The sequence below is a fragment of the Lynx rufus genome, unplaced genomic scaffold (genome assembly GCF_022079265.1).
Source record: "Lynx rufus isolate CCGP_SWC_20201006 ecotype Redwood Valley unplaced genomic scaffold, mLynRuf1.p SCAF_5, whole genome shotgun sequence".
Lineage (NCBI taxonomy): Eukaryota > Metazoa > Chordata > Mammalia > Carnivora > Felidae > Lynx > Lynx rufus.
Genome location: NW_025814867.1, coordinates 31,898,081 through 31,923,064, shown reverse-complemented (window position 1 = coordinate 31,923,064; position 24,984 = coordinate 31,898,081). Strand labels below are relative to the sequence as shown.

At 36.7% G+C, this 24,984-nt stretch overlaps 1 protein-coding gene across 3 annotated transcripts in view; it reads left to right on the top strand.

Annotated features, from left to right (window-relative positions):
• Positions 1 to 24,762, top strand: part of MSL2 (MSL complex subunit 2) — a 34,435-nt gene extending 9,673 nt beyond the window's left edge. For 2 of the 3 annotated variants that reach the window (XM_047100167.1, XM_047100165.1), the window contains exon 2: positions 22,835 to 24,762. In XM_047100167.1, coding sequence (XP_046956123.1) covers positions 22,915 to 24,426 — 1,512 coding nt within the window. In that variant the 5' untranslated portion in view covers positions 22,835 to 22,914 and the 3' untranslated portion in view covers positions 24,427 to 24,762. Of the gene's footprint in view, positions 1 to 22,549; positions 22,724 to 22,834 lie in introns of all 3 variants that reach the window. The other variant, XM_047100166.1, reaches the window with a different exon arrangement.
• The last annotated feature ends 222 nt before the right edge of the window (positions 24,763 to 24,984 follow it).

The following is a 24,984-nucleotide window of genomic DNA, read 5'->3' as shown; positions in this document are numbered from 1 at the left end:
GTATTAGATAGAAGCCTGAATAGTGGTGGGAGTGGAAAAGGAACAACATCAGATAATTATGGCTATGGTTATCATAACATTTGAATTCTTTGTTCTGTATGTATTATATACTTTGCTATGGTTAGGCATATTTTACTGTGAATAGATGAAATGAGTACATTTTCCACCCTCAAATTTACAATGTTTAGCATAGTGCTTTCACATAACACCTGATAAAATGCCCTGAATTGTATTGAAGAACTGACAAAATCTGGCAGTTTAATACAGATGGCTTGGGAAAGATTAAAGGAGGCAAAGGTAGCTTAGATACCAGAAGTGAAGTCAGGAAGGACATTGATTTTGGAAGGACATGAAGTATTTAGATAGGCTGGTTTGGAATAATATAAAGACAACCTAATAAAATATTCTTCAGGGATTTAGCAGTTTGATACAGGATTTTGGTCAGGTGTTTGGGAGAGGTTGCAGGTAGGATAGGAATTAGAGTGGATTAGGTGTGGGCCTGAGAAGGATGAGACATTGTTGAATAATATGATGGTCCCTGGGGATTGGGGTTATAAAGAAGAATTGGAAATTAGGAAAGGATAGAAATACAATGTATTTGTTTTATAATCTTTTTATTTTGTGCCCTTTTTTGTTGATTTTTGTCTGTTCAGAATTTTTAATTTTTTTTTGTAAATTTACATCCAAATTAGCATATAGCGCAATAATGATTTCAGGAGTAGATTCCTTAATGCCCCTTACCCATTTAGCCCATCCCCCCTCCCACAACCCCTCCAGTAACCCTCTGTTCTCCATATTTAAGAGTCTCTTATGTTTTGTCCCCCTCCCTGTTTTTATGTTATTTTTGTTGGAAACGTTGATTTTGAAAATAGTTTTATATGTTTGATATAGTAAAACAGTCAACATACCTTCTGAGATTTGAGGTTTTGGTTGTCATTCTCAGATTAATTATAACATCCTGTCCTCCTTTTTTTGCATTCCTTGTTTTCTTTGTGCTTGCATAGCATGACTTTAATAATTGGCTAATGCCTTATTATACTGGCTTCTCTCAGAGTCCACTCGGCTACTTTTATATATGATTAATTGGAGGTTTTGTGAGTTTTGATGTACTTTCTGAATTTTATCTTTTATTTTAAAAAGTGATATTTCAAAATTTTATTCTAGTTTCTCATTTTCCCGTGTCCACCTGTCACCTTTGACTTTTCTCTTTTAAAGATTAATATTTTGTTCCCTTATAAGGAAATTAATTTAGATAAAATTTTACATTAATTCCTATATACCTTATCTTTCATTTGCTCTCAGTCCATAATATTGCAGCAGAATTATTTTCATTCATTGCCTTTCTACTCCAGATACTTTGAATTTTTGAAGTTAGAATATCTGGTTTTCTCAAGTTTTTATCTTTTATTTTTATTTTTTACCGCTTATTCGTTGAGAGACAGAGTGCAAGTGGCAGAGAGAGAGGGAGACACAGAATCTGAAGCAAGATTCAGGCTCTGAGCTGTCCTCACAGAGCCTGATGCAGGGCTCATGAGATCATGACCTGAGCCAAAGTCAGATGCTTAACCAACTGAGCCACCCAGGCGCCCCTCAGTTGTTTTAATATAATTTTCTAGCTTTTGTGTTTTGTGTTGCTGACTTTAGCTGTCAGCCTTTGTCCGTTTTCTTTATTAAAACACACAGAAAATGTGCACTTAAAATGATGTCTGGTCTCAAATTTGGAAATAATATTTTCTGGCAAAGCTTAGTGGTTTTGAAATTTTTTGTATAACCATTAAAGGCATACCTAAAGTATGGGTGGGTGGTCTAGTGTATAACCTAGTCAATCTTGCTAAGTGCTGTTCCTTTGAAATGTAAATGTCTACTTGATGTGAAATTTGGGACTCTGGCCAGATATAATATAGAAATCTAGGATTAAAAGGGAGCATTCCAATTCAGGCATCCTTGTGATTTCTGAATACCCTTTACAGTTAATCACTTGGTTGTCTGGCCTGTGACTGAACATATTCAGGGTATGACATATGATGTCCTACTCATCAGAAGCTGTGGGCTGTCTGAGGGATCCCTTTATGGTGTCATTGAGCTTACCAGCTCAATTTTTACATGGGTCACACAAGGAAGATATTACTAGGTTGTTTTTCATGATGACAATTTACAAAGCTTTAGGCAGAAAGGACCACAAATCATACAGCCATTTTTTCACATCAAATAATCTTTTCTGTAATATTCTTGAAAGTTCATCCAAGGCTTTTCTTGAATACCTCTAGGGTAGGGAGCTGAATTAAATTCTGTTCTACGAAATAACTATATCATTGACAACTTTTATTTATTTTTTAAAAAAAATTTTTTTTTTTTTCAACGTTTATTTATTTTTGGGACAGAGAGAGACAGAGCATGAACGGGGGAGGGGCAGAGAGAGAGGGAGACACAGAATCAGAAACAGGCTCCAGGCTCTGAGCCATCAGCCCAGAGCCTGACGCGGGGCTCGAACTCACGGACCGCGAGATCGTGACTTGGCTGAAGTCGGACGCTTAACCGACTGCGCCACCCAGGCGCCCCTCATTGACAACTTTTAAAAAGAACTTTCTTTTTAGAAAGTTCTTCCTTCCATTTTCCCAAGCCTCCTTTTTTAATTGTTTCTCACTGATTTTTTTTGTTCTCTGGAATAATTCAGGAAGTCTTTGGTAAAATTTTGACCTTCAACTGTTTGGAAGATGGTTTTGTTTTGTTTTGTTTTGTTTTGTTTTGTTTTGTTTTGTTTTGTTTTGTTTTTGAGAAGAGTGCAATTGGGGGAGGAGTAGGAGAGAGAGAATCCCAAGCAGACTCCATACTAACGTGGGGCTCAAACTCGCCGTGAGATCATGACCTGAGCGGAAATCAAGAGTCAGATGCTTAACTGACTGAAGACAGTTTTCATGTTTTTCCTGAGAAGTTAAAGCATCACTAAATTACCTGTCCTGGAAGCATCCTGGTTTCTGTTTCCTCTGAAAGTGTGGATTTTGGTGTCCATGCCCATAGTATTTTGGAGGTGGTTAGATGGCATTATCTACTTTGACAATTTGGACAAATTATTTAATTTCTTTCTCATTTGTAAGATGAAGTTGTTGGGTGAATTATTTAATTTCTCTTTTTCATTTGTAAGATGAAGTTGTTGGAGTAGAGCAGAGATTTGGTTGTGAACTTGGCTGCCAGACATTTTTTAGCTTGGCTAAAAATTTATAGAGTTGGTGGCCAACGTTTTAAAATCTAGAGTTCACTTAAAACCCCAAATTTGGGGCGCCTGGGTGGCGCAGTCGGTTAAGCGTCCGACTTCAGCCAGGTCACGATCTCGCGGTCCGTGAGTTCGAGCCCCGCGTCGGGCTCTGGGCTGATGGCTCAGAGCCTGGAGCCTGTTTCCGATTCTGTGTCTCCCTCTCTCTGCCCCTCCCCCGTTCATGCTCTGTCTCTCTCTGTCCCAAAAATAAATAAACGTTGAAAAAAAAAAAAAAATTAAAAAAAAAAAAAAAAAAAAAAAAAACCCCAAATTTTAGGTATCTCCTGGAAAATTGTGAAGTCTGGCAGCAGTGGATACCTTGTGGCATGGCATCACTGGCTGTAGTTGAGAGGGGGTTTGTCTTGGGGGTTGGAGGTTTGCCCTCTCCAGTTTACCCTTGGTCTCACCTAACCTTTGTTGCATTTACTTTTTTTTAACTTTGCATGCTTGTCGCTATAGGCATTAGGATTCTTAATCCTCAGGAATGGAGGATTTTGTAAGGTCTATTGTGCCCTAGATACTATCTTGAGCCATCGAATTCTGATGTTGTGATCTTGAATTATTTTGTGAAACCTTACCTGGATCAGAATCAGGACTGCTTTATCTTATGCAGTCAGAGGACATTTGTTGGTTCATAGTATTTCAGAACAATTGAGACATTTTCACAAGTTGGTTATAGTGCTGTCCATATCTTCTCTATCCTTACTGATTTGTATTTTGTCTGTTTTTGAGAGGTGTTGGAAATCTCTCTAATTATGGATTTGTCAGTTTGGAGTTTCATAAGTTTTTGCTTCATGTATTTTGAAACTTTGTTTTTAGGTACATAAAACAATTTTGAATATGTGGAACATGGTTATATAATTTTTAATATTCTATTTTTATTAATTCTGTTACCTGTTACTTCTAGGTTTACTGTTAATTGATTTTTCTGCTCATTGTGGGTCATATTTTCCTACTTTTTTGCGTGCCCAGTTAATTTTGATTCAAAGCCAGATACTACAAATTTTACCTTGTTAAAATTTTACCTTACTGATGGATATTTTTCTATTGTAACTGTTCTTTATTCTTGGGATGAGCTTTGTTCTTGGGATAAGGTTAAATTACTTGGAAAGAGTTTGATCCTTTTGAGATTTGTTTTTAAGCAGCCTTCGGGGGTTAATTTTTTTTCATACTACTGAGACAAGAACCGTCTGTACTCTCTCTGATCCCTTGTGAATTATGAGTTTTCTCACTCTGGGTGATGCGAATAGGTGCTGCCTATGAGTTATAGGCGTTGTCCTCTTTGCTCCTTTCTGGGGGTTCTTCAGCCTGAGGTAGTTTCCTCATACAAATGTGCTCGTTAGTACTCAGCTGAAGACTTGAAAGAGATCTTGTATAACTCTTATCTATAGAGAACAACCTGATGGTTACCAGAAGGGGGGCAAGTGGAAGGATGGTGATTTAGGAGTGATTTGTGATGAGCACCTGGTGATGTATGGAAATGCTGAATCACTGTATTGTACAGCTGAAACTAATACTACACTGCATTTTAACTAACTGGAATTTAAAAAAGAAAGACCTTCCATAAATCTCTAGTGCTCTTTCACTGTGCATCTCTCATCTCTAGTACTCTGCCTGCAGGAGTCAAGGTGTCTTGTCCTTCCAGCTCTGTTCTCTGACTTCAGGGAGACCATGAGGCTTGTCTGGGTTTTTCCTCCTTGCTCTGTGGCTTGAAAGTGCTCCAGGCAGCAAGCTGGGGCAGTTGTATGGCTCAGCTTGTTTGTTCACCCTCTCATCATAACTGTTCTGTTGCCCAGTATCTGAAAACCATTGTTGTGTTCAGTTTTTTGTTACTTCAGGTAGAAGAATAAATCTAAATATTCCATTTTGTCTGAAAAGAGATTATATTCTAAACTTAATGCTGTCCCATATAGCAGCCACCAGCTGTTGTGATGGTGTAAATTTTAATTAAATTTAGTTGATGCAGTTCTTAGTTATAGTTAGCTTACATCTAAAGTGCTCAGTAGCTACATGTAGGTAATGGTTACCTCACTGAATGTTGCAGATATAAAACATTTCCTATCATTGCATAAAAGTTCTACTGGACAGTGCTATTACAATAAGAGAACTTGGATTTGTTCATGAGCATTGAAAGGTGCCTTCACTCGTTTCATTTCAAGATTTTATTTACTTTCTTATTTTTATTTTTTAATGTTTATTCATTTTTGAGAGAGAGACAACTTGAACAGGGGAGGGGCAGAGAGGGAGACACAGAATCTGAAGCAGGCTCCAGGCTCTGACCTGTCATGACCTGAGCCAAAGTTGGACACTTAACTGACTGAGCCATCCAGGCGCCCCTCAGGTTTTGGTTTTAAGACATTTAGCTGGATGGGGTTATGAACAGATCACTGGAGCTCACCACTGTATGCTTATAGACAATTTCCCCAAATCTGTGTTAGTGAATTGGATTCAACAAAGTGTTCCACAATGTTCGTGTATTAAAAGGTTTCTGATATTTAAAAAAGAAGTGTTTCGGGGCGCCTGGGTGGCTCAGTCAGTTAAGCATCCGACTTTGGCTCAGGTCATGATCTTGCTGTTTGTGGGCTCAAGCCCCGCATTGGGCTCTGTGCTGACAGCTTGGAGCCTGGAGCGTGCTTCGGATTCTGTGTCTCCCTCTCCCTCTCTGCCCATCCCCTGCTCATGCTCATGCTCTGTCTCTCTGTGTCTCTCAATAATAAATAAATGTTTTAAAAAAAAAAAAAAAAAGGTGTGCTTACACGGTTTACCCATCACTGCCTCCAAATGGAAAGCTTAAAAAAAAAATAAAAAAGAAGTGGTTTAACTGTTTTTATTCCTTTAAAATAAGGCAGTTGAGGAGATGCCAGGTGAATACTGGACCAAATAGTGGTGCCATAACCAGTTAACGATTCTCTGGAATCCTTCCATCTCATCTGCTATGCATATTTTAAATTGTTAGTCATATTATTTTGTTATCTCTTAGTCATACTATTTTAGTTCTTTTAATTCTTCCTATATCCGTTCAATGGGCCACTGGTTAGGGACCAGAAACATTAAGAAAATTAAGTTGGTATTGAAATACTGGGTAAGGAGCATAAAAATGTTGATTCTAAATATTTGCTTCATGATTATTCATGCTCTTTTAATTGTCTGTGTTCTAATATCCTGCATATAATATAGACAGTGTATTGGTAATTACTCAAAAAGCAATGTTAAAAGAAAATGTAGTGATATGCAGTGTGGCCTTTTATTTTTAGAGAATAAGAATTACTTACACTTGAAGTGTGTTATTTGAAGTGTTAGCAAATACCAATCTGAAGTCACTCTTAATTCATCACTTAGTGACAAAACACAGAAACGGTTAAAAAATATTTTTAGTAAAAAATACAGGAATTCCAAACACTGAGTCACATTCTTAGTTTTATCCTTGTATAATGTATTCAATTTTAACATATGTTTTCAACATTCATGAGTTTATAGACAAGATAAATCATTTTAGAGTAGAAATGCCACCCAAATGCATTTTGTAACACAATTTAAATAAAACAGGATGTAGCCTTTGTTAGAAGTTAAGAATTTGTAGGTTTTCTTAAAATGAACTTCATAGTATAGTCTTTACTAAAATCCTGATTAAAACTTTTTTGCCCCCAAATTACTTCATCAGATTTCCCACTTAAATGATTAGAACAAATCCTCCCAAATTCTTGTTACTGTGAAAGATGGCATTAAGGCAAAAAAGGTGAAAGTATTTAGTAGTTCCCAATTCTGTTTGTGTACAGGAAATTACTTGAGAAGATTTTAAAAATGTACATTCCTGGGGTGCCTGGGTGGCTCAGTCAGTTAAGCATCTGACTCAATTTTGGCTCAGGTCATGATCTCAGGGTTAGTGAGATCGATCCCCACTTGGGGCTCTGTGCTGACAGTGTGGAGCCTGTTTGGAATTCTTCTCTCTGTTCCTCTCTTGCTCGTGTTCTCGGTCTCTCTCAAAATAAATAAATAAACGTTTTTTTTTTTTTTAAATGTATATTCCGGGGCAGCCTCTCCAGAAATTCTGGAGTAGGCCACATAGGTGATTCTAGTATTAGCCCCTGGATGACAGTAGTGTGTATTGGAATACTCTTCATGTCCAGTTAATAGGTGCATTTTAAAAAAAAGTAATAATGCTGTATTAGGCCAGTTTCTTGATAGTATTCAGTTTTAATACACTAACATATTTTGGGAATACTCTCCAAGGGTTATTAAGATAAACCTCTTTATGTCTTCTGGTTCAGTGGAACACTAGTTTGAGGAATTTGGATCTAGATTTATATTGACTAATTTGGTTAATGTTTGGTTGATCAACTTAATTGTGACTAATTGACCAGCCCGTGTTCTTATTGGTATAATTTAATAAAAGACCATCATTGCTTTGCTAAAATACGAAAATAGTGGAATATTACCAGAGTGCTCTGTAACTGCAAAACACTATAAAAATCTCTCGTGTAATTATTAAAAATTAAAAGAGAATGTCAGACATCACTTATCTTAATAGAATATGAAATGAGGTATAACTTGAGTTTATGAATATGTTGTGGGTCTGAGTGGTTATACATCATTCATTTAATAATCTGTGGTGTGTTTGGGCTTTTTTTAGTTTATGATAGTAGTTGGCTGGTGAAGCTTACCTTGTATAAAAACTATTGACATCACCAAGAGTATCAGAAAGTATTTTTTCATAGTTTTAGGTTAACCAAAGACAAAAGTTAAAGGAATTCTGAAGTTTGACCACTCAGATATTTGGTGAAGAGCTTGGCTTGAGTAATGTTCATTCTTTTAAAATTTGACTGTTTTCATTTCACAGCAAACTAGTTTTATTCCTTTCTCCAAACCGGAAATAGATTTTTCTTTTTCACCCCACTGCTTTCTTGGCATACATGTTTAGCTGTCATTGGTGTCATTGTAGTAGTACTTACTTAAAATGATATAATTGTTGTAATAAACTTTATAATAATTGGTCAAGTTTATAATTATTGGCCAAGATACTCTACTCTGTATCACCATTTTTAGTGATTTATGCATATGTGTCATATTCTTTCCTTCCTATCTTTAGTTAAAATGCATATTTTTTTGTCATACTAGGGAGCTAATGGGTGTGGCTGCTTGAATAAGAGAACTAATATTTTTTTTGAAACCTTAGTTTGTTATTTTATTAACCTGTTGATATTTTGAGGCATATATTTGCTTTTTGGTTTACTACTAAAATAAACGTGTCGAAGTGTAAGAGAACCTATTTTTTAAGTGCTGTTCAGTCTTCAGTCAAAGACTTAAGAAAAACAGACCTGGATCAGGAGTCTCTACCAAGAGGAAAATAGTGCTGTCTTCTTAGGAGAGTTGTTCTGTGATCTGAAATTCATTTCTCTTTGACTTGAGCTCATTATTCTTTATAGTAGCAGTCATGCTTATGGATTTTGCCTAATGAAAAGATTTTTAAGAGGTTTAGGCTTCAACATATGCCTGCAAAACTATATTTGGCACAGGTTTTTTTTTTTTTTTTTGCAAGACTAAAAACTGGCTTTAAGAACAGTTTTAATTGTCCAAAACAGTTAATTCGTTTGTGTTCATTTGTTAAGTGATATGTATGATCTTCTTATGGTGTTGTCATTTTTGTTCTTAACTGAATCCAGAGATTATTTCCTTGTTTCTAGGAGATATCCTACTAGTTATTGTTTTGAAAACATTCTTTACATCTTTAGTTTTGGAGTGTAATTTTGGTGCTGTAATTCAGAGATGTAAAAAAGGTCATAGAATCCTTTTTTAAAGGGGAGTGGTAGGCTCTATCTATTACAGTAAGTGTCATGTAGCTGGGCCTCAGAAATTGTTTAATGGATTGAGGAAAGAGAAATGCTTTCTTAAATGAAGGTAGCCTAAAAAGTTAACTCTTTGGCAAAGGTGAAGAATGGGGATATTTAGGTCAGTGGGTTGGATTATGGAAGGATTATTGAGACCTTATGTCAGACTTTTGACACTGGTTAGAAGTGTATTTTCCCACTCCTTACGTGTACATTAATACTGCTTTTGGAGACTGAATGTAGGCTGGACTATCTCATTTTAATCATAGTATGTATTTACTTATGTATGTAAATACGTATGTATTTACTTATTTACTTATTTTGTATGATATGTTATATGTACACATTTCATGTATACACAGAGTCTTCATTTAAGGTTTCTAATGTTGTAACTTCTTAGACTGGTACGTAGACTAAGCTTTTTTGTTGGAATCTCTTTGTAGGAACATAGTGCAATGCTTTATATAGCATATGTGTTCACTTGGAACATTTAAGCTTAACTTTAGAAATTGAACTTCAGGGGCGCCTGGGTGGCGCAGTCGGTTGAGCGTCCCACTTCAGCCAGGTCACGATCTCGCGGTCCAGGAGTTCGAGCCCCGCGTCGGGCTCTGGGCTGATGGCTCGGAGCCTGGAACCTGTTTCCGATTCTGTGTCTCCCTCTCTCTCTGCCCCTCCCCCGTTCATGCTCTGTCTCTCTCTGTCCCAAAAATAAATAAACGTTGAAAAAAAAAAAAAAAGAAATTGAACTTCATTAGAAATTGAAGTTGGTGTATAGAGAATCCAGGCAGGACCCTTGTAGCCTCAGTTTCTGTGCAGTAAGGATTTCCTGACCCTCACAAAACTATTGTTGAGCATCCATCCTCCCCTTACTGTCACTTTTTCTGTCCTACCCCACCCCCCACTGTCCATTATTGCCAGTACCCATGCCTGTTTCTTCTTTCCCTTCAAAAGGTTTCACATCTTATGGTTAATTATTGATTCTTCTATGGCCCAGTTTCAGTGATCATTCTTTTTGATGAAGGAAACTGAAATGTCTCAGTGGATGTCATGGACTTAATAGCAGAAGTAGGGATGATGCTGGGTAAGTAGAAAAAACCCTAGGTTGGGAATCAGTAGATTCTGCTTCTATTTCTTATTGTCAGTAACAAGCTATGTAATCTTATGAAAATCCATCTGGGTTAAAATGGCACAAGTTGATTTCCAAGGTCGCTCCCAGCTCTAATGTGCTTTTTGTAATCCATTCATTGTACTTTATTAGGTGCTGGCTTATGTGCCAACATGGGCTTAAAAATAGAGAGCTAAATAAGTTTCTAGCCTTGAATGAAACCAAGTGAATGGTGACAATATATTGTGAGAAGTAATATATTAGGCGACTGTGCAGAGTGCTTTTTAAATAAGCTGCGGGGTAGGAATTAAGGAACGCTTCCTCTTGGAGGTCATATTTGAGTTGATTTTTAAGAATAGTTTACTTCACAAGGAAGGAAGGACATTCTAGGAAAAGCAGTTCACAGAGGAATGAGTAAGCATGGCATGTTTTGGAGTGTCCAGTGGTAGCTGAGGATGGAATATGGGGTTTGTATGGAATGGAATGGAGATGGAAAAAGCTTAATGGTATGAAGTTTTGGGTGGGGAGGTTTGGTAGGGGCCAGATTCTGAAAGGTCCTTGGATTTTTAAAGGCTGGTTAAAGGTTTTTTGTTTTACATTTTTTATGTCTTTATGAGGGGTTTTGAAAAGAGAGACAAAATCAGACTTGTGTTCTAGAAAGATTACTTGGTGGTAGTGTGGAAGGTGGCCTGGAGCAGGTGAAGTCAAGGCAGGAAGAGAAGCTAGAAAACTTGCAGTATTCAGGGTGAGAAATGATGAGGGTTCAGTTAAGGCAGGAGTAGTCATGGGGATAAAACCTGAAGGGTGGACCTGGCAGACTTAGAAACATGCAGTGAGACTCTGGAGCCCAGCTGTGGAATTCTGGTGAAGAGACTAGATGGTGTATCAAGTTTATCTGGTTTGATTTCTGGGTGAATAATGTCAGCATCCAAGAGAATAAGGGATGCAGGAGGAGGAGCAGGTTTTTAGGTGGGCGGTTAGGGGAAGTATGTTTATATTTCCCCTTGTTAAGTTTGAGTGATCAAAGGAGAGATGAGATTCCTGGTAGGCAGTTAGATAAATGGGTCTGGACTTAGGAGAGAAGATTAGAGCCAGAGGTAAAGATTCAGTTTATAAATGGTAATTGAACCAGCTTTATGGGCAAATCACTCTGGAAGGAATGTGTGGAGCAGTTTTTAACTTGGGGTATCGTATCTCTCCTTCAGAAAGATTCATGGTCCCTATGAGATTCCATACAGCAATTTGTTTTTTTGCCTGTGTGTATAATGAGATTCTCAAAGGGGTCTGTGAACCAAGATTACTGTGGAACCCTGGAATGGAGTAAGAAGGATGGATCTTAATACAGAAACATGGGGGATACTGAAATTAAGGAGACAACAGAAGAAGAAGATGTAAGACGTTGAGGAGACAGTGTTAGGAGAGAACAGAGGAGAGCAACCCTTCCTTTTAAGGAAGAATGATCAACAAGAAATGCCCATTGGTTTGAGAGCAGCAATTTTTACCTTCCTTTAGAAGATTGAGTCTAGGGAAATACTTTAGTATATGAACAACTGGAAGGGAAATTGCTATAGGGAAGGAAGGTTGAAAGTAGAAATGTGAAAAGGTATGAATAGTTAGGTGGGTAACTGATGAAGGGAGGATTGGAGCCAGAGCAGTAGAGGATGGAAGACTTATCTTGGAGGAAAGAAGAAAAGGGTGTTTGTGTGTGTGTATGTTGGACAGGAGTGGGTGTGAGGACAGTGGGAAGTGGGGAAAGAGGGAGAATATTTAAATATGTAAAGCCTCTGGTAATTTGCACATTTATTGGATTTTATTTTGAAACTTTTATAGAAAATTTCAACATACCAAATAGAACTTTCTGTGACCTCAATAATTAATGATAGCCAACGGTAAGACTTTTGATACACTCTATGAATCTTGCCATAAAATCTTATAATCATCAAATTTTAGGACTGGAAAGAACCTAGATAGTCCCTTTATAGCTTTAATAAATGGAGGACCAAGTCTCTTATTTTTTTTTTTTTTTTTTTGAGAGAGCAATTGGGAGCGGGGGACGGTCAGAGAGAGAGGGAGACACAGAATCTGAAGCAGGCTTCAGGTTCTGAGCTGTCAGCACAGAGCCTGACAGCGGGGCTCAAACCCACTAACCATGAGATCAAGACCTGAGCCAAAGTCAGATGCTCAACTGACTGAGCCACCCAGGCACCTCAGGCCAAGTCTCTTTTAAAAGCACATCATTACTATTCATTACATATATTTACTCAAAATTGATCAGATTTGGACAGTTAACAGAATTAACTAATTATAATGAATGTCATATATGCACTACCCAAATCCCCACTCAAGATTGAAAGACTTCATTCTCTTAATCACTGAGAGTGTTGCTGGGGCTGTCAGAGTGTTCCTGGAAATTGCCCTTGGACGAAGAGAACCTCTCAGTCAAGCTCACACCCCTTCCTGGGAGTAGCCTGTGTCTGAAGACCAGTCTATTAAAGACCTGGGTCCCTTGCCTCAACGTAGGGCATCCTTAAGCCCCATTTAGTTCTGATTTTCAGAGCTTCCAGTGGGGTCATCTGAGGCCTTTGTTGTGATTCTATCCCAGCCTAACTTGATCTTTGTCAGCTCCTTCCTTTTCCTTCCTTTCTCTGCAAGTGGTAATCCTGAGTGCCCCAGGGAAACTTCTGGCACACTTAAGAGTTTGAGTGGCTAGGGACCTGACTTCTAACACTGATGAACTTTAAAATTTCTTTTGATTTATAACAGATTTGCCAGACTTTAAAGGATTAACATCTACCAGTTTTCCATGTTTCTGGGAAATATCCAGGCAAATGTTGAAAGATAAAATTGTGTAGTAATGTAATAAAAAATTTAATTTTATAGTGCCAAACATACAGAAAAAAATCATTAGGACTTGTTTTAGGATGGGATAAAAAGAGGAATACTTTCTTAAACATGTTGAACAAAGATCTTGGCATTTAGTTAGCTTTTTCCCTCCTTCTCCCATCATTCATTGTTTGTATTTCTGCTGTCTTGTTTTTATTGCCTATGTAAATTGAAAGTTGACCTTCACCCCATTTGAGATCAGACTCATGTTTTCATTGATTTTTCTTGAGAATTTTAAAAATATGGCCAATTTTTCTTTTGTGGTCATACTGTAGAGAATGGAAGTCTATGAAGTATATTTGAAACAAGTACGGTTAGATTGAGTCTATACAAAAGTTTTGCCCTCATGGTTGAGGAAAGATGTGCCTAGCAGAATCCAAGACTACATTCCTAAACAAAATACTTGATTTTCTGCCTGCAGCATTTTGAGAGTGCCTTTCCAAGATCAAGTGTGCCACCTGTCATCATTCAGTCAAATGTTTTGTCATTGCTATAAGTTACCATCCTGTCTTGGATCCAAAAGCTTCAGAGCAATGTCATTTGGCTGGTAACAACATTCTTCTTCCTTTTAATAAAGCTCCCCTCTCTTTGTCAGTATTTCTTTTTGTTTATGTGACTGTAGACATACTCAAGGTGGTCAGTGAAGTTATCTGTGCCATTTGGAAAGGAATGGCTGATGAAATGTACCTTAACTTATTCAAAAGTAATTACTTGATTCAGTAATATGCGTGAAACTGGAAAACTTTCTATTTAAGAACTCTACTTTTTTTGAGTATTTTAAGATAACCAGTTAGTACTATTTTTTTCTTAAGTTTCTTCAGGAATGATTTTAAGAAAATCTTGTGGAATATAATGATTTCATTTTAGCAAGCTAAAGTTTTGTCATTTATTCTTTTCTTCCCTTTGCTTTATAACTTTAGTAAGAGTTAATGGTTGCTTTTTATTTTCTAATTAGTTTTGATATGGGTCCATTTGTTGGGAAGCAAATTTAGATTGTTAGGGAAACATTTTACTGAGTTAATATATAGGAATGTATCTTTTGTGGTATCTCTTCTGTTTTATGTTGCTTGCGTTATCAGCAAAAACAAAAAACTGCTTCCTGTCTTTTGTAGGATGCCACATGTTTTACAATTGATGGGTTCTGTACTATTTTAATTTTTCTCTTTCATTATTTTGGTAAAACTGGTTGAGGTATTATTTAAAAAGATTGATCTTTTTCTCCCCTCTTCCCAGATATTTTCCCATATATATAAGTATTGTAAGATTTGTGTCTTCTTGTGGATTCCTTGAGTATTTAATATTCTAGTTTCCAAGAATGCTTCTTGAGAAGTGGTATTATGGTTTTAATCATTAACCATGACCTGCCTGTGTGCATTTTTCACTTTCTGATAGTGGCATTTCAGGATGTTGTTCATGTGAGTCTTTGGCTAATTTTTCCTGATCCTCAAGTATCATCTCAGATACAAGTAAGATTTATATAAAATTACTTGCATTATATTTGAGGTTATTGATTAGGCAATCCTTGTTGCTATAATAGAAGCATTTCTGGGAGGAGTTCTGGAGAGGGGTTGGTGATAAATACAGAATGTTTTGGTTCTGATAAATGCTCTTTTTGTGCATATGCCATTTTACTTAGAATTATATGATCCATTTTTGTCAAATGCCAAAATTAAGCCATTGAGATAGATTAATTCCTTAAACCATTTTCTGTTTTTTTTAAGTTTATTTATTTATTTTGAGAGAGTGAGTGCATGCTGGAGGGAGGGAGGGAGAGGAGGAGGAGAGAGAGAGTAAATCCCAGCAGGCTCTCCACACTGACAGCTCAGAGTCCATTGCAGGGCTCAATCCCACAAACAGTTGAGATCATGACCTGAGCCAAAATCGAGTCAGATGCTTAACTGACTGAGCTACCTAGGTGCCCCACCATTTTCCATTTTTTTAAATCAGTTTTCGTTTTACAGAAATTACTTACATTGGGATCTTTTTTTTCCCATATAAACTCTAAAATGAGAACCAGTGATTCTTTAGTCCCTCTGTTCATGTCTAATTTGTTTATATTACATTTTAACCTGTAGTAGCTTTTGCCATTGTAGGTTTTATTTTATTGTTATTGCCAGTTCCAGTGTTCACTGGATCATTTTTTAGTCATTAACAACTTTTGCTAAACATTTGAGCAATAACCAGTTTTTCTTTTTCTTGTGTCCCCTCTCTGCACTCCCTAAACTTAATTTTCCCCAGTAATCTGGTGAAAATATTAGTGGAATTAAGTGCTGTCACAGTTAAAGTGGAGAAGCAGATCTTGCTTTTGTACCTGAGTAAGACCTAATTTACTTGGTAGTCTGCTTGTCAACATAAAATGTATAGTATGGCTACTTTTACCAGTGGTATTTTGAAGTGAATGAATTGCCAGTTAGTTGCTTTTTTAAAAATTGGGATCATTTATGTGTTTAGAAGAGTTTGCTCAGAGATTAATGATATTCTTGTTTGCTTATGCCAGGGAGGAGTACCTTTTCCTTGAATGGAGAAGGGGCAAGCTGATGTGGGACCTAGTTAAAATGTTTATTTATTTTGGTGGTGGTGGTCTTTCAAACTTAGGCTGCTCTGTAAATCTTGATGCATTTATTCTCTTCAGTGGTAGGGATAAAATGCATGGCAACCAATCCAAATGCTAGCTTTGATATACTAATACTGAAAAGTAATGATTTGAATGATGTATGTTAAATCTGTGGGAAAGTTTTATGGCTAAAAAGCATGTTTATTGAGAAAACTATAATTTATAAAATCTGTTAAAAAAATTTTTTTTAGCGCTTATTTTTGAGACAGAGAGAGACAGAGCATGAACGGGGGAGGGTCAGAGAGAGGGAGACACAGAATCCGAAACAGGCTCCAGGCTCCGAGCTGTCAGCACAGAGCCTGATGGGGGGCTTGAACTCAAAGACCGCGAGATTATGACCTGAGCCGAAGTCAGATGCTTAACCGACTGAGCCACCCAGGCGCCCCTATGAAATATGTTTTTGGTGGCTTAATTAAAGCCCTTTTCTAGTGCTTTAAAAGTTTTTTCTCAAAGCTAAGTATGGCTTAAAAATTACTTAGATTGTTGATTTAGGTATGATAATGGCATTGCAGCTTAGAAGAAAAAGTATTTTGTAGTGATTAATACTGATGTATATATATAGAGAAGTGAATTAACGATCTGGGACTTGTTTGAAATACTTAACAAAAGGGTATATGAAGCAAATGTAGCATAATCTGGATAATTATTAAATTTGGGTGGTAATATATGAGGGGTAATTGTACTATTTTCTGATTTTGTCTGAAAATTTTATTGTAATAAAAAGTTTCACAAAATTAAGAACATTAAAAAATCTGGTATTACGTATACTAGTAAATTAATTACCTGCAGTTCTGTATTCCCAGAAATTCCTAGAATTGCCATTGTGGTGATCTAAAACTAAGACTTAGTTTCAAATTATAATTGGCTGATTTGGGGATGGGAACAGTTAATAAGAGGGAGAACAGATAAACAATTAGTAACTTTTTTTAGTTGAGAAGTAAAAATATGAGTATTGAGTCGTTAGTCTTTTGGGGTCAGTATAGCATCATTTAATGTTTAAAACAGAGCACATATTATCAAATTCATTTAGTTACTAGACAACTTGTATTATGTAAAGGAAATATTTCCTGTGATATATTGCAGGTTCAGGATTCAAGGCAATGCAGTGAGAAATTTTTCTATCACGAACAATACATTTTTTGAAATCAGATGTGTTTTTTTGAGCAAGTTATTTTTTGCACTTGATGTGAAACTATGTGGAATATGATCAAAGCTAAAATTAAACTTTGCAAATTCTCCCCAGTTTTTTTTTAACTTAGAAAAATTTTTTAACTTTGTTTATTAAAAAAAATTGTTTATTTTTGAGAGAGAGGCAGTGTGAGTGGGGGAGGGGAAGAGAGAGAGGCTCTCTGAAGCAGACTCCAGGTTCTGGGCTGTCAGCACAGAGCCTGACACAGGGCTTGAACCCACGAACCATGAGATCATGACCTGAGCCGAAGTTGAACGCTTAACCGACTGAGCCACCCAGGCACTCCAAGTTTATTTATTTTGAGAGAGAAAGAGCACAAGTGTGCACGAGCCAGGGAGGTGCACAGAGAGAGTGAGAGAATCCCAAGCAGGCTCCCCTGTGCTGTCAGTGCAGAGCCCGCTGTGGGGCTCAAACCTACGAACCGTGAGATCATGACCTGAGCATCAAGAGTCAGATCCTTAACCAACTGAGCCACTCAGGTGTCCCTCCTCCTCAGTTTTTATAGTAGAGTCTGCAGTGAGTGATACATTTCCCCTTGATTCATAATGCCCATCCATTTTATTTTCTATGATAAGATGTATTTTTACAGTTGTAGAAGTGTTATCTAACATTTCTTTTTTTGGATGGTGGGGAGGAGTTTCCTTGGGGGCATATAATAGGTATATGGCTAACACTTACCTAACTCTAAGAACCCCCTGAATCTTTTTCAATTCTTCCTCCTATTGCTGGAGCTGCCTTTGTTGTGAAGTGTAAAGAACCCTCTGGGAAGCTTTTGGGAGTTAGGATGATTAGCTGAGTGCATAAAACAAGATTGCCTAAAGGCATCTTTAATGGTACATTACAGATCAAAGTATTTGTGTTGGGGAATGATTGGACATCCAGTAGGTAATATGAAACCAGGTAATGGAGATTCTTAAGAACTCAGTGGTGGTGGAATACTGAATCAGAGTTTTTGGATGTTTTCTAGTCTATTTTCAGTTCTCAGTATTAGACATACTCTCCTAATACCTCAGAAAGGGATACAAAGATGTGTAAGTATAAATCCTTTAAGGTGTTTGGTATTTCAGGGGGAGTTTTGATTGAAGTGACTGTTGTGAAGATCAGTGATAGAATGAAGGCAGTCCTTACCACTTAGCTTGTACAATTTGCATATTATTAGGGGTTACAAAATGATGACATTCAAATTATATCATGTGTTCTTCATTTATTAGCTGCATTATTCCTGTAAAGAGAAACTTTTCATCTATGATTGGGTTACTTGGTAGTGTAGTTGATACATAGTTAAGTCAGAATACTTGAAGAATGCTTGCTCTTTATTTACCACTTTTGAAAGTAATGAGCTGGTTCACTAGCATCCTGAAACTGAGTTTTCCTTCCTTCCTTCTTTTCTTCTTCCCTCCCTCCCTTAAATCCATCCATGAACTCAGAGATTTGAACTTTTTAGATATGCTTCATTCCATTTTATTTATGCATGTTCAGATTTGTTCATGTTTGCTCAGCAGGAACCTCTTCAGGTTTGCTCCTGAGTCCCTTTAACACAGTTATGATCTTTGATAATTTCCTTGCTTTCTAGTAACAAGGTAATCAAAATTCATCTTGTCTAATTTATGTCACAGTTCTGGAAACAGTTATTTGTCCAAGAAGCCCTGATTCCTTTGAAGAGGAAATTGTTTTTCAGTACCATTATCTGAGTTTATTGCTACTGGGGTTAGTCCCTTGCTTCCAGGCCTTTTCAGTGTGTAGTGCTAGGAAATCTCCATATTTAAGAAGAAAACATGAATTTATACTGATAAATCAATTGAAATTCAGAACTACAGGATTTTCTGCTTAACTTTTTCTATCTTCTGACTTCTTCCTACTACAAAAACCACAAAAAAACAGACTTTCAAGGACATCCACATTTACACATCAACACTTTCACAGTAACTACTGACGCTTACCAACATTGCGATTACTGAAAAAACAAAACAAGGATGCTAGGATTAGTCAGTTTTCTGTGTTATAAAGTCATTTAAAATAGTTAATCTTTGAATGGTTATACCATCAATTTGGTATAAAATTATAATTACTTGTTTTTCATTTTTAGGGATTTCTTTTAAAATTTTAGTTTGTGGGGTACCTGGGTGGCCTTGGTTGAGTGTCTGACTTTGGCTCAGGTCATGATCTCATGGTTCGTGGGTTCTTACCCACATTGGTTCTTACCCATGTTGGGTTTTGCACTGATATTGCAGAACCTGCATTGAAGAAGTCTGTCTCCCGCTCTCTCTCGAAAATAAATAAACATTAAAAAAATAAAAAAAAATAGTCTGTTATATAATTATGTAAAACATTTACATGGTTTGTAAGTTAAAAGCTACAAAACAGGTTAAACCCAGAATAGTGTAGTTCTTTCCCTGTTTGCTTTGTTCATTCTCTCCAATAGGTAGGGTATTCTTTTAACCTTACAGCTTATTCTTTTAAGCATATACATATATATCTCTATGTTCATATCTTCCCCATCCTACCTTAAATAAATTCAAGGGTATTTATTCTAAGAAGTCTTATATTGAGTGGAAGGTTGGATTTCATAACTACTGGTGCTTTGTTTTTTTTGTTTTTGTTTTTGTTTTTTTAATTTTAGAGTTGTGCAACCATCACCCTGCTAGGATATTAGAACATTTTCATCACGGCCAAAAAGTTCCATTGTGCCCATTTACAGTTAATCCTGGTTCCTGGTCCCAGCCCTAGGCAGCCACTGTCCACTTTTCTGTTATTTCTAGATATTTTATATAAATGAAATAATACAGTAATGTACTATTTTACATCTGGCTTCTTTCACTTAGCATGTTTTTAAAGTTAATCATGTTGTAGCATGTATACCAGTGGTTCTTTTAATTGCTGAACAGTATTCTGTTGTATGAATATATACATTTTGTTTATCTTACCAGTTGATGGACATTTGGATTGTTTCCAGTTTTTGTCTATTGTGAGTAATGCAGCTTTGCATATTCACATTTATATGGATGTATATTTTCCTTTCTCTTTGAGAAGGTTCCTAGGAGCAGAATTCCTGGTTTATATGGTAAAATGTATGTTTAACTTTTTAAAGAAACTGCCAGACTGTTTTTCAATGTGATTTATACTTTACATTCTCACCAGCAATACAGAAGGGTTCTAGTGTCTCCACATCTCTGCCAACTGTTGGTGTACTTTCTGTCATTTTGAATTTATCCTTTCTAATAGGTGTGTAGCAGTGTGGTAAGGTTTTACTTTTAATGATATTGAGAATGTGTTCATGTGCTTATTAGACATTCATTTTTTTTGGTGAAATGTTTCTTTAAATCTTTTGCCCATGTTTAAAATAGAGTTGTCTTTTTACTCATTTGTATGAAATGTTTTAATATGTTATAAGCCCCTTATCATTTACTTTTTCAAATTTACATTTACAAATACTTTTTTGTATATACAAATACAAATGTATTTACAAATACATTTACAAATACTTTTTCACAGTCTGTGGATTATCTTTTCATTTTCTTAATGGTGTCTTTTGAAGCACACATTTTTAATTTTGTGGAAATCCATTTTATATTTTTTTCCCTTTTGAAGATTGTGTATTGATGTCACATCTAACACTTTGCCCAACCCAAAGTTATGATTTTCTCCTGTGTTTTTCTTCTAGAATTTTAGGTCTTACGCTTAGGTGTTTGTGATCCATTTTGAGTTAATATTTGTGTGTGTTGTAAGGTAAGGATCTGAACAGTTGTTGGTTTTTGTTTTTGGCATTTGAGTATTGAATTGTCCCACGTGATGTGTGGAAAATACTCTCCCTTTTGAATTATCTGGGCACTCGTTGCACAAATCATTTGACTATAAATGTAAGAATTTTCATTCTGGACTCTTTTCCATTGATTTATATGCTGATCCTTTTGGCACTACCACATTGTTTTGATTACTGTAGCTTTAAAGATGATTTTGGAATTTGATAGAATAAGTCTTCTGACTTTGCTCTTTTAAAAAATTGTTCTGGTTATCCCAGGTCCTCTGATTCCCTAAGAATTTTAGAAACAATCTATCAATTAAAAAAAAAAACAAAACAACTCACCTGAGATTCTCATAAGGATTACATTGAATTTATAGATCAACTTGGGATGAATTTTCTTTTTTTTTTTAACTTTTTTTTTTAAACTTTTTTTTAACATTTATTCATTTTTGAGAGACCTAGACAGAGCATGAGCAGGGGAGGGGCAGAGAGAGGGAGACACAGAATCTGAAGCAGGCTCCAGGCTCCGAGGTGTCAGCACAGAGCCCAACGTGGGGTTCAAACCCACAAACGGCAAGATCATGACCTGAGCCAAAGTCAGACGCTTAACCATCTGAGCCACCCAGGCGCCCCGGGGTGAATTTTCATCTTGTGTTTAACCTGGGCTTATGCAGCCTCAGGCTGCTAAGAACTGTGCTGTTTGCCTTCTCCAGCTGAGTAGCTTCCGAGAAGTCACTTTGAGTGATCATGTCTCTGGGTCTTGGCTTTATCCTCTGCACTAAAAATGGAGTGAGTCCCCTGCCATCACAGCAGCTTCTGGTCCTCATAGGGTAACACTGATGGAACTGGGTGGTGGTCAGGGAGAACTGGGCAGCCCCAGACCAGAACACCACAGATTCTCAATGTTGTTAGTTGAAATCAAGCTTATTTTATTTTATTTTTTTATTTTATTTTACTTTATTTATTTTATTTTTTATTTTTAAAAATTTTTTAATATTTTTTTACTTTTTTTAAATTTTATTTTTTTAAATTTACATCCATATTAGCATAAAAATCAAGCATTTTTCAAACATAAATGCTTCTCAAATAATTTTATGTCTTTGGAAATGAAAATGACTCATTTTGTAAAAAAAATTTCAGGTTTATAATTGCTTTTAAGGGAGAAGGTTTGCTGATTCCACTTGCCTATAATTCAAAGTACCTTCTTTCCTATGCCTGAGTCTTAAGTTACATAGTTTGTATGAGAAAATAGGTGCTGCTTTGATTTTATTGCTAACTATTTGTCCTGAATTGAGGACCAAGCACATTGCTTCTTTGAGGAGTAGGATGGAAATAGGGACTGAATCTAGTTGCTTTCCCCTTCCTGACACACAACCTACACAGGTCATTTTTAATTTGGGAGTTATATCTGGTTGGAAGACTACTTTCACTTTTATACGATACTGCTTTACTTCAGATATTTGTGGTTTATGACTAGGATCGTTTTGTATTTTGTCAGAAGAATTTGAGTCAGGTAATATGCCCCCTTTTTCCTTTTGAAACATTTAAACATAATTTTTTTTTGTCCATTGTATTTTGATTTTCTGTAGGAGAACAATTTGAGTTTAGTGTAGTACTTCCTTTTTTCTTTTGATACATGAACATAGTTCTTTTTCATCTTAACTATATTTTAATCTTAGTTTATGATTAGTGTATATAATGTAAAATGGTTTGAAATTGTACTTTTTTGGGTGAAGATGCCTTGGTACTGACTAATACCCTTCAACAGAGTTTAATGAGGGTGGGGACTAAGTGTCTCTCTTTCCCAATGTTTAATACAAAATAAACAGTATGATTTTGTTAAGTACGTTGTAGCATTATTGTGTTGCGTTAGGTTGAAGTTCCAAGGGTTTTAAGCTTAGTTTGTGCTTTTGGTGACTGATCTTCACCTCTTTATAGCCTTTGGAGAAGAGCATAAGAAAGTGGACCAGAACATACTGTTTGGGAGAGAAACATAGAATCAAGGAAGATTCTGGTTTGAGATAAAGGAATGGGGAATATGGCATGGAAGTGAAGTACACTATTGAGTATTTTTCCATTTCCTGTAAGATCTGTTTTTTGTTACCTGGTCTGGTGAGTTTAACCCATCTCAATAGATTACTTAAAATCTCATCTTAACTTCAGTATATGAAGTCATAAGTTTGTTTTACTAAAATCTTTGCTTTCCTCCTTTTTCCCTCTTAGGACATTTGCTACAAGATCCTATTGCACCCACCAACTCCACCTGCCAACATTATGTCTGCAAACCTTGTAAAGGCAAGAAAATGATGATGAAACCTTCATGTAGCTGGTGCAAAGACTATGAGCAATTTGAGGAAAACAAGCAGTTAAGCATCCTAGTGAACTGCTACAAAAAACTATGTGAATATATAACACAGACTACATTGGCACGGGATATAATAGAAGCGGTCGACTGTTCTTCTGATATTTTGGCTTTGCTTAATGATGGATCATTGTTTTGTGAGGAGACAGAAAAACCCTCAGATTCATCCTTTACTTTGTGTTTAACACATTCCCCTTTACCTTCAACCTCAGAACCCACAGCTGATCCTCAAGCTAGTTTATCTCCAATATCTGAAAGCACCCTCAGCATTGCTATTGGCAGTTCTGTTATCAATGGTTTGCCTACTTATAATGGGCTTTCGATAGATAGATTTGGTATAAATATTCCTTCACCTGAACATTCAAACACAATTGATGTATGTAACACTGTTGACATAAAAACTGAGGATCTGTCCGACAGCTTGCCACCTGTCTGTGACACAGTAGCCACTGACTTATGCTCCACAGGCATTGATATCTGCAGTTTCAGTGAAGATATAAAACCTGGTGATTCTTTATTACTGAGTGTTGAGGAAGTGCTTCGCAGCTTAGAAACTGTTTCAAATACAGAGGTTTGTTGCCCTAATTTGCAGCCCAACTTGGAAGCCACTGTATCCAATGGACCTTTTCTGCAGCTTTCTTCCCAGTCTCTTAGCCATAATGTTTTTATGTCCACCAGCCCTGCACTTCATGGGTTATCATGTACGGCAGCAACTCCGAAAGTAGCAAAATTGAATAGAAAACGATCCAGATCAGAAAGTGACAGTGAGAAGGTTCAGCCACTTCCAATTTCTACTATTATCCGAGGCCCAACGTTGGGGGCATCTGCTCCTGTGACAGTGAAACGAGAGAGCAAAATTTCTCTTCAACCTATAGCAACTGTTCCCAATGGAGGCACAACACCCAAAATCAGCAAAACTGTACTTTTATCTACTAAAAGCATGAAAAAGAGTCATGAACATGGATCCAAGAAATCTCACTCTAAAACCAAGCCAGGTATTCTTAAAAAAGACAAAACAGTAAAGGAAAAGATTCCTAGTCACCATTTTATGCCAGGAAGTCCTACCAAGACTGTGTATAAAAAACCCCAGGAAAAGAAAGGGTGTAAATGTGGGCGTGCTACTCAAAATCCAAGTGTTCTTACATGCCGCGGCCAACGCTGCCCTTGCTACTCTAACCGCAAAGCCTGCTTAGATTGTATATGTCGTGGCTGCCAAAACTCCTATATGGCCAATGGGGAGAAGAAGCTGGAGGCATTTGCTGTGCCAGAAAAGGCCTTGGAGCAGACCAGGCTCACTTTGGGCATTAATGTGACTAGCATTGCTGTACGCAATGCTAGTACCAGCACCAGTGTAATTAATGTCACAGGGTCCCCAGTAACAACGTTTTTAGCTGCCAGTACACATGATGATAAAAGTTTGGATGAAGCTATAGACATGAGATTCGACTGTTAAATCAGTGGGTCTTTAAACCTACCTCTGGTAGGGAAATAGCTACAGTTTTACGGCAGCTATGGTTTTGTTGGTTTAACTTGCCGGAGCTCCTGCATATAGATCACTTGTATCAAGTGTTTTCATTGCTAAGTTATATGTGTTAGTGTCGGGGAAATAGTTTGCAGATAATGGAGGAGTAACCCTACAACTATATGTCCTTAGTTCTTACAGAACCTCATAGTTTGAGAACAAATGCTGATGCAACTGATTTATACAAAATGAACTTTGGCAAGGAAAATAACATTAACCTCATTGTTTATGGTCATGCTTTGTGCATAATCAAAGTTTATGATTAAAGTGTAAGGAAGTGGTATCTAGTCAGTCCATAAAGATTGTGCTAATATTTTGTGAAAAAGTAGCCATTAGTTTGTTCAGGAGACTCAGTGCTGCCTTCAGATGCTATTGATGTTTCTCCTGTTGAAAAGCTGATGTGTCCAGCTCAACCTTTGTGCTGATGTAATACCATTTCTGATCATGAAAATTGGCTACTGGTGTATGTAGCAGTTCTTAAATCAGCAG